Source organism: Castor canadensis, chromosome 5 (assembly GCF_047511655.1).
Source record: "Castor canadensis chromosome 5, mCasCan1.hap1v2, whole genome shotgun sequence".
Classification (NCBI taxonomy): Eukaryota; Metazoa; Chordata; class Mammalia; order Rodentia; family Castoridae; genus Castor; species Castor canadensis.
Window position 1 is genome coordinate 96,666,504 of NC_133390.1, and position 10,453 is coordinate 96,676,956.

General features: G+C 38.6%; 1 protein-coding gene across 5 annotated transcripts in view; it reads left to right on the plus strand.

The window, feature by feature from the left end:
* The window catches only part of Tnfsf10 (TNF superfamily member 10), a 34,109-nt gene extending 24,816 nt beyond the window's left edge, over window positions 1-9,293 (plus strand). For 4 of the 5 annotated variants that reach the window (XM_074073765.1, XM_074073767.1, XM_074073768.1 and 1 more), the window contains one exon: window positions 6,307-9,293. In XM_074073765.1, coding sequence (XP_073929866.1) covers window positions 6,307-6,758 — 452 coding nt within the window. In that variant the 3' untranslated portion in view covers window positions 6,759-9,293. Of the gene's footprint in view, window positions 1-5,977; window positions 6,084-6,306 lie in introns of all 5 variants that reach the window. The other variant, XM_074073766.1, reaches the window with a different exon arrangement.
* Window positions 9,294-10,453: the final 1,160 nt, after the last annotated feature.

Sequence of the window (10,453 nt, forward strand, 5' to 3'; positions counted from 1 at the left end):
CATCCCTGGGATGACGCCTACTTGGTCATGGTGAATGATCTTTTTTGATGTGTTGTTGAATTCAGTTTGCCATTAGTTTGTTGAGGATTTTTGCATCAATGTTCATTAAGGAGATTGGCCTGTAGTTCTCCTTTTTGGAGGTGTCTTTGCCTGGTTTTGGGATAAGTGTAATACTGGCTTCATAAAATGTGTTTGGCAGTTTTCCTTCCCTTTCTATTTCGTGGAACAGTTTAAGGAGGGTTGGTATCAGTTCTTCTTTAAAGGTCTGATAGAATTCAGCAGAGAATCCATCAGGCCCTGGACTTTTCTTTTTGGGGAGACTCTTGGTTGCTGCTTCAATTTCATTTTGTGTTATAGATCTATTCAGATGATTAATTTCCTCTTGGTTCAGTTTTGGATGATCATATGTATCTAGAAATCTGTCCATTTCTTTAAGATTTCCAAATTTATTTGAATATAGGTTCTCAAAGTAGTCTCTGACGATTTCCTGGACTTCCATGGTGTTTGTTGTTATCTCCCCTTTTGCATTCCTAATTGTACTAATTTGGGTTTTTTCTCTCCTCATTTTAGTCAGGTTTGCCAGGGGTCTATTGATCTTGTTTATTTTTTCAAAGAACCAACTTTTTGTTTCATTAATTCTTTGTATGGTTTTTTTGGTTTCTATTTCATTGATTTCAGCTCTTATTTTTATTATTTCTCTCCTTCTATTTGTTTTGGGATATGCTTGTTCTTGTTTTTCTACGAGTTTGAGATGTATCATTAGGTCATTGATTTGGGATCTTTCAGTCTTTTTAATATATGCACTCATGGCTATAAACTTTCCTCTCAGGACTGCCTTAGCTGTGTCCCAGAGGTTCCAGTAGGTTGTGTTTTCATTTTCATTGACTTCCAGGAACTTTTTAATTTCCTCTTTTATTTCATCGATGATCCATTCTTCATTAAGTAATGAGTTATTTAGTTTCCAGCTGTTTGCATGTTTTTTGTCTTTACTTTTGTTGTTGAGTTCTACTTTTACTGCATTGTGATCAGATAGTATGCACAGTATTATTTCTATTTTCTTATATTTGCTGAGACTTGCTTTGTGCCCTAGGATATGATCTATTTTGGGGAAGGTTCCATGGGCTGCTGAGAAGAATGTATATTGTGTAGGAGTTGGATGAAATGTTCTGTAGACATCTACTAGGTCCATTTATTGGATATTATAGATCTTGGATTTCTTTGTTGATTTTTTGTTTGGACAACCTATCTATTGATAATGGGGTATTAAAGTCTCCCACAACCACTGTGTTGACGTTTATACATGCTTTTAGGTCTTTCAGGGTATGTTTGATGAAATTGGGTGCATTGACATTGGGTGCATACAGGTTGATGATTATTATTTCCTTTTGGTCTATTTCCCCTTTTATTAGTATGGAACGTCCTTCTTTATCTCATTTGATCAATGTAGGTTTGAAGTCTACTTTGTCAGAGATAAGTATTGCTACTCCTGCCTGTTTTCGGGGGCCATTGGCTTGGTAAATCTTCTTCCAGCCTTTCATCCTAAGCCTATGCTTATTTCTGTCAGTGAGATGGGTCTCCTGTAAGTAACAAATTGTTGGATCTTCCTTTTTAATCCACTTCGTCAAGCAGTGCCTTTTGATGGGTGAATTAAGTCCATTAACATTAAGCGTTAGTACTGATAGGTATGTGGTGATTCCTGTCATTTAGTTGTCTTAGTTGTTTGAAGGTTTGATTTTGTGTACCTAAGTTGAGGTTACTCTCTACTGTTTGCTTTTTCTTTTCCTGTGGTTTGGTGCTGGCTGTCTTTTCATGGTTAAGTTGGGTTTCACTTTCTGTGTGCATAATCTTTTGTAGTGGTGGCTTTGTGGTCACATATTGTTTTAGTTTCTGCTTATCATGGACGACTTTTATTGCTCCATCTATTTTTAATGATAGTTTTTCTGGGTAGAGTATCCTGGGGTTGAAGTTATTTTCATTCAGTGCCCGGAAGATCTCACCCCATGCTCTTCTTGCTTTTAATGTTTCTGTTGAGAAGTCTGCTGTGATTTTGATGGGTTTACCTTTGTATGTTACTTGTTTTTTCTCTCTTACAGCCTTCAATATTCTTTCCTTAGTTTCTGAACTTGTTGTTTTAATGATGATATGTCGTGAAGTAGTTCTATTTTGATCTGGTCTGTTTGGTGTCCTGGAGGCCTCTTGCATCTGTATGGGAATATCTTTCTCTAGATTTGGGAAATTTCCCGTTATTATTTTGTTGAATAGATTACGCATTCCCTTCGCTTGCACCTCTTCTCCTTCTTCAATGCCCATGATTCTCAAGTTTGGTCTTTTGATGGAGTCGGTGATTTCTTGCAAATTCTTTTCACAGGTCTTGAGTTGTTTAATTAATAGTTCTTTGGTTTTTCCTTTAATTACCATTTCATCTTCAAGTTCTGAGATTGTCTTCTGTTTGTTCTATTCTGCTGGATTGGCCTTCTGTTTTGTTTTGCAGTTCTGTTTTGTTCTTTTTTCTGAGGTTTTCCATATCCTGGATGGTTTCCTCTTTAATGTTGTCTATTTTTGCCCTGAGTTCACTTATCTGTTTATTCATCATGTTCTCTCTTTCAGTTTGGTGTTTATACAGTGATTCTATGGTTTCCTTTATTTCTTCTTTTGCTTTTTCAAATTCTCTATTTTTGTTGTCTTGGAATTTCTTGAGTGTCTCCCGTACATTTTGGTTGACCCTATCCAGTATCATCTCTATAAAATTCTCATTGAGTACTTGTAGTATGTCTTCTTTTAAATTATTCTTGTTGGCTTCATTGGGTCCTTTGGCATGGTTTATCTTCATTTTGTTGGAGTGTGGATCTGAGTTTCTGCTTTCTTCATTCCCCTCTGGTTCCTGTACTAATTTTTTTGCTGTGGGGTAACTGGTTTCCTGTTTTTACTGTCTTCCCATCATTGTCTTTGGTGTTGTTACTGTCCCTGTACTGTGTGTAATTAAGTATTTTCTAGCTTGTAATAATAACAATGGTAATATTTAGAATGGAAGGGTGAGCTGAGATGGAAAGCAAGAAGTTAAAGAAAAGGGGAAAACAAATACACAGACAAGAGGGAGAAAGCAGAACAAGGTTTCAGACAAGAAAGTTTCAAATGTATAAACAGGGAGCATTAGTGTACTAATTGACAGTAAGCTGAACAGACATTAGAGGGACAGAGATAGGATTGAAAATCAAAAATAAAAAAAATAAAGATAAGAATAAAAATAAAAAATAAGTAAATGAAAGAAATATCTCTATATAAAAATGAATTAAAATAAAATGTAAAAAAGAAAATTTAAAAAAACCTCAAAAAACCAAAAAACCTCCAAGTTCAAATGCAATGAAGTTTCAGTCTTAATAATTTGGGTGTCCGTCTCAGTCTCCAATCCTGGAGATGGTGCCTCAGATGTTGTTCTGTAGTTGTCTCATCAAAGGGGAAGCATAAAGTAGAACAAAACTACATGCACACACACACACACACACACACACACACACACAAAAACAAAAAAACAACAACAAAAAAACAACTCCACCAAGTGTCCCAAGTTCAAATGCAATACAGTTTCAGTAAGTTTTTCAGCTTGCAAGTGTAATTCAGTTGTTCTCTCATCAAAGGTAGGGAGAAAAAAAAAAAAGAGTCTGGAGACAGTTCTGAGAATGGTATCTGTGGCTGTGGCTTGCCTGCCCGCTGCTGTCAGCCTGCTGCTGCTGGAGGCGTTATTTATGCAGATCTCAGGGGTGAGCTTAGCACTCACCTGGCCCCACAGGCTTTGTTTGTTCAGCGTTCTCCTGTGTGGGAGTTCTCCTGTAGCAGAGTTCTCCTCTGCTACAGGCTTTCCCCTTTCCAAGCACTGGGAAAGGTGACACTGCACCCACGTTCTCAGGCCTGGGTGTTTATTTACAGTTCATGTGGGAGGTGGATCTTCCCCCCCCCCCCCCCCCCGTGAAGTTTTCCTTCCACTACCACTTTCACAAGCTTTCCTGCTCCTGCTTACTGGGCGGTGCTGCTGCTCCTGCCAGCTGCCATGTTTATTTACAGTTCATGTGGGAAGTGGTTCTTCCCTCCTCTCCTATGGACTTTTCCTCCCTCCGCCACTCTCGCCAGCTTTCCCGCTCCTGGTTGCTGGGCACGCACCCCACCTCCGCTCCCACCAGAGCCTCTCTGGCCCGCCCGGCTTGTTTATTTACAATCCCAGGAAGGATTCCCTTACCCCAATTTTCAGCACTCAGTGTACCCCACCCTCTTTCCTGTGTCTTTATTGCTCTTATTGCTTATTACTCAGTTTCTCTTTTTTCCCCGGGTGGAGGTCAGTCTGTCCAGGGGGCTATGCTGCTCTGACCCAGGCTTGTCTGTGGGAGTACCATGGTACCGCGAATCTCACCTGGTCCGTGTCTTCCCAAGCCATCTGGGCGCCCGCGACTGGCGGCCTGGGGGCCCTCCTTGTTTCTCTGTTTAACATGAAGTGGAGATTCTCTGCACTGGCTAGAGGTGTGGAGGGGTCAAAGTTATGCCTCTTCTCAGTGATTATGCCCGCAAAGTGTGTCTCCAGCGTCTCTCCAAGATTTCACTATAGGAGGGTCACTTTCTGCTTCCTACCTCTAGCCGCCATCTTGGAATCCACAAAATTCTTATAATAATTAAGCCTCAAATAAGTTGTTTCCCAAAGCAAAGTTACACAAAAGTAGCTCAAAAGCTTTCATGGCACAGCTGGCCTCAACAAGAATATGAAGTGGGAGAATTTTGTCTTTGATGTACCCAGGCTCCCATCTGGACTTCTCCTTCTCTTTCCCTTTCCCCTTCTTCTCCTCTCCCCTCTCCTCTGTCTTCTCTCTCTTTTCTCTCTTCCCTCTCCCCCCACCACTTGCATCAACTCTTCCTTTTCTTTCAAGGTTCTAAATAATTTACTTTCACTGTGAATCACTAGGTGCTCCTAGTGGCAGTTATATAAAATTAAACATTAGGAAATTGCCAACATTTGACCAGTTTTCCCTTACAAAAATGTCAGTTTCACGGAGTTAACCAAATACATGAAGTCTCATTTTTGTAGAACGAGGTGTCACTATCGCACTGTGACACAGTCCATGGGTCTGTGGTGTAAACACTCAAGTTGGAACTCCAGCTCCTCCTCACCTAGATGCAAGTGTACAATAAATTATTTAAGGAAGCCAAGGTTCAGTTTCTTCACATGCAGAAATAATCATAAAATGGAATGATGATCAGTAACATACGCAGATTGTCTGGCCCATTGTAATGTACTCAGTAGTCAACTATATTATTATGAAGGGTAGTGTCCCAAGTTAAAGAAACTTCAGGCATTGGGCTAGCAGAGTGGCTCAAGTGGTAGAGTGCAAGCCTAGCAAGCATAAGGCCCTGAGATCAAAACCCACGCACTGCCAAAAAAACCAAACAAAAACAAAAAAAAAAACAGAGAGAGAGAAAGAAATTTCAGGCATCAGTTAAAATAGATCAAAAGGTTATTTTATGTTTGTTTTTTTTGTTTTGTTTTTCTGGGAAGTCACTATCTTGGTATTCCTGAGCTCTTGTTCAGGAATAATTGCTATGCTCTTATTACTGCATTACTGTTTTCTATTCAGCAAATTTTGACAATTGTTCTAAGTTCTTCAAAAGCTATGTTTTGCACCAATCCTGGAGATGAATGAATTCAAAATTTATCATATTTTTAGGGCCCTTTTTCATTCAAAATCTTTGAGAGTTAAAGATTGAAGGATCTGGGGATTTATAAATCTGGGTGTCTTTGTCAAACTTTGTTCCTCTCAGTTTTGGACTATGAGTACCTTCTGCTTGGATGATACCTTTCAGTCTGGAGAGCTGAGGAAAACCATGGACGAACTCAAAAAGTCCCAAAGAAATAGCAAGAAGTCTTGAACTCTGAGCTTAAGAAAAATGATAACAGTTCTTTGATTTCCTTCAAAATTTTTCTGTTTGTGTTCACCAGTGCAGGGAGGAAGGAATGGGTTCAGGATAGAAGCTCCACCAAGGAGTGAAACTTGTCATCTAAGAAGACTGGGACCTGTGCTGCCATTCAGAGGGGAGTGGGGCAGGTATGACAGAAATAGCAGATGAGGCAAGCAAGGCCTGTTTACAAGAGTCTGCCCATTTCTGTATGATGAAATTTGTCATCCACATAAGATTGGAAGAATGGGAAGTTTGATATTAGAAAGAAATTCTTTGCAAGCCCAGCAAAAATATGGGCTGCTAACAGTTGCCAGGGAACTCCTTGCTTTGCTATAAACTCTGTTAACTTGTTCTCTAATCTTCATGCAGGCTCAGAGAATGGAACATCCTTGGGTCAGAAAATGCAATCCTGGGAGTCATCAAGGAAAGGATATTCATTCCTGAGCAATTTGCACTTGAGAAATGGCGAGCTCGTCATCCATCAAACAGGGCTTTATTACATCTACTCCCAAATATACTTCCGATTTCAAGAATTAGAAAAAAGTTCCAAAAAAACTTCAAAAGAAGAGAACAGAAAGAAAAACAAACAAATGGTCCAATATATCTACAAATGCACAAGTTATCCTGATCCTATACTGCTGATGAAGAGTGCTAGAAGTAGTTGTTGGTCCACGAATTTAGAATATGGACTCTATTCCATCTACCAAGGGGGAGTATTTGAGCTTAAGGAAAATGACAGAATTTTTGTTTCTGTAACTAATAAGGATTTGGTTAACTTGGACCAAGAAGCCAGTTTTTTCGGGGCCTTTTTAGTTGGATAAATAACCTGCAAAGAGAAAAAAAAAACAGTACTTTAAAAAAAAAACAACTATGAAAATGTTACAACAAATCTCACAAAGAAAGACACTCTGAGTAGAGCAGCTCCAACCAAATAAATTTCCATATCATACGCTTTCATTATCTCTGAAAGTGACTCGTTTATCCTAAGAACATGAAGGCCAAAAGACCTTTCAGAGCTCTGCCTAATATCAGTTTGCTAGCAGAAATCGATAATATTCTCAGCTTCAAACATTGATGCAACAATTAATATCTCTGTCTTTATCATCTACTCCTACTCCTTAGAAAAATTTCAGGAGAAATAGCAAAGATCCATCTCCCTCCCCTCCTCCCCTTCCCCAGCACACTTGCCAGTCTTGCACTTGAGAGGCAGGTACTCTACCATTTGAGCCATCTACCACCAGCATCCCCCCCTTTTTTTTTTCTTTTTCTTTTCTTTTCTTTCTGCACTGGTGTTGGAACTCAGGGCCTCATGCTTGCTAGGCAGGCATCTAGTACTTGAGCTACTCTCAGCAGCTCTCTCTTTCTCTCTCTCCTGCCAACCAGGAGAGTGTTTCTGCCAGGCAGGTACTCCACCACTTGAGTCATAACTCCAGTCCAGGATCCATCTCTTAAGACATACCTCACAGTGGTTGTTGCAGTTTGTCTTAAAAACCAGTGATGGTTAATCTTGATTGTCAACTTGATTGGATTGAGAAATGCCTAGGAGATTAGGGATGTCTGTGAGGGAATTTCCCAAGCTGCAACCAGCAAGGCTATAGCAGTCAGACTGCCCAAGTCTGTTGGAGCTCAGATCTCATCATTACCTGCCCTAGGTATGAAACATGGGGCTACAGGGTTTGATGGTTGACCAGCTGGGCTTCAGTCTTGGTTTGGTACCATCTTCCTTTCTATGATTCCGTTCCTCCCTTTCTAAAATGGAAGTATTCAATCTGTGTCATTGCATGTTGGGAGAATTTAACTTATTTTTGATTTTACAGGGACTCATAGCTAAGAGTTCACCTTGAGTCTCAGAGGAGATTTTGAACTTGGGAGTTTTGAGCAGTGTTGAAACTGCTAATGCTGGGACTCTTGGGGATAGACTAAGTGCATTTTGCATTGCGAGATAGCCAAGAGCCTTTAGGGGCTGGAGCAGAATGAATGGTTTCAATATGAAATGCTCCTAGCAGGCTAATGTGTCCCCACCTGGTGCAGTATCTTTGGAAGTGGTGGAAACTTTATTAAGTGGTTTCTAGCTGTGGGAATTAGGTCACTACAGCTATGCCTCTGAAGGTTATACCTGCTTCCCAGTCCCTTCTCTTTGTTTTCTGTTGCCACCAGCTATATACTCCCACCTCCATGATGTTCTGCCTCACCATGGACTGAGCGAAGGACCATGGACTGAAATGTAAAAACTTTGACCTAATGTAAATAGTCCTTTCCTTTAAATTATTCTCTCAGGTATTTTGGTTACAGCTACAGAATGCTAACTAACACACCTGGATTTGGTGGTAATAAGAAAATTGCACTTAAGTGCTATCATTTCATTAAAAACAAACAAATAAATAAAGAAGTTATGTTCAGTAAACAGACAGCCAGCAGGTACTACCTCTGAATGGATTGTGCTTCTCACTTTTAACAGTCAGGATAAAGCACTGAAGATATTTTTTGTAAAGTACTCTATAATGAGTAGTCAACTAATTAAAAATCCAGTTGGGTCTCATGAGCAAGAGAAGAAATGATAAAATGGAAATGACCAACACAGGCAAATCAGCAGAAAAGAACCAAATGAATGTCATCATTCCTGTATCTTCCCCCACACCAAATGTCAATATTTCATTCACCTGTTTAAGGTTGCTTCATTTGTTTTAACCCTACCTAAAGAGCATTAAATACTTTTATCTTCCTAAATCATAACACATAACATTTCATTTTCCTGTTTAATGTTAATTCCCCTAGTTTAATTTTCCTACTCAATTGAGTTGGGGAAATTAAATTGCAGAAAAACAGTTAGTATATTCATCTAATGTTCTCTAATTGCTATGCCTAAATAGCATAATTTACAATATGATTGTATTAATGAATATTTACTTAAATATGCATTATGATTTGGGTGAATATTCCCAAAAGGTCCATATATGAAGACTTGGTCCCCAGGGTAGAGGTTTTGCAAGAAGCTGTAGACTTTTTACAAATCAGACAAGAAAGGTGGTCCTTAGTCACTGGGTGATGTCCTCTTGAAAGGGGTTGTAGGACCCCAGTCTCTCTCTTCCTGCCTTTCATGGGACATGGCTCAAGAACACCTGCCTAGCAAGTGCAAAGCCCTAAGCACCCCGCACAACCAAAAAAAAAAGATTTAAAACTCAGAGAAAAACTGCTATTTTTGATAATATAATTGGAGGATGAAAAGGAATTAATTTTTATTCTATTTTTGATAATATAATTGGAGGATAAAAAGGAATTTTTATTCTACTTTTATACTGGAATTTGTATGCATTACTTTTTCAGTAAAATAATTTTCAATAAAAATAATAAAATAATGTTAAAAGTGTATTGCTTCTGTTTGTTATGTGCTTACATTTGTTTTAGAGTACTATGATTACTGAATGTGGAAAGGACTTTGAATCTTTTCCATGGTCACTAAATAGCTAAAAAGCTATTTATTTGTATGCATTACTTTTTCAGTAAAATAATTTTCAGTACAAATGATAAAATAATGTTAAAAGTGTATTGCTTTTGTTTGTTATGTGCTTACATTTGTTTTAGAGTACTATCATTACTAAATGTGGAAAGGACTTTGAATCTTTTCCATGGTAGCTAAATAGCTAAAAAGCTCTACTGTGCAACATTTTTCCTCACAAAACATCAAACCCCACTGCCTAAGAGGAATGGATATAACAAAGCCAAAATGAGGGCAAATATCTATCAGGTCCGACACAGATTCACACACACACCCCCATTCCTCTCCATCATCACCAGCAGCAACCATTGCAACCAATAACAACTTCAACAGCCTTCCTCACATCTTTTCCCAACATTCTTGGTGGGACTAGGATTTGAATTTTCCCAACTTTCTTTTGCTTTCAATTTCCACTTCATATTATACTATATAAGCTACTTTGTTTCACTTGTGTATTTTATCTGTATTTTTTCAAAAAACTTATTTTGTGTCTTATTTATTGAGCCATTTTGAAAGCACATTTTTTGGTCTAGTGTAAAAGAGATGCATGTTTTCACATACAAAAATCACGGTTTTTAACAATTGCATTAATTGCTTTGTAATCCAGGCTTTAAGTTACATCCTTTCTTGTTTTTGTTAAATCCCATTCACCAAAAGCATGAGGAACATGAAGTGAGGGTCCCATCTTCCGGAGGGGCCATCACAGTGCCCCCTGGTGGACACACTCCTTCTTAAGCACTAAAACCCTGGTCAATATTCCTCTTCTTATCTGTAGTTAAGAATCACCTGAAGAGCTTGTTAAAACAATCAAGTTTTTGATCCATTAGGTCTGGGTTGTGACCTGAGAACTTGCATTTCTAACAGGTTTCTGGGTAGTGCTGATGCTGCTGGTCTGGAGAACACCTTTTTCATTATTTAAGAAATTATTTTGCAAATCAAAATAATTATAGTTGTATATATTTATGGGTAAAAAGTGATGTTATTAAACAATACAATGTGGAATAATTAAACCAAGATAGT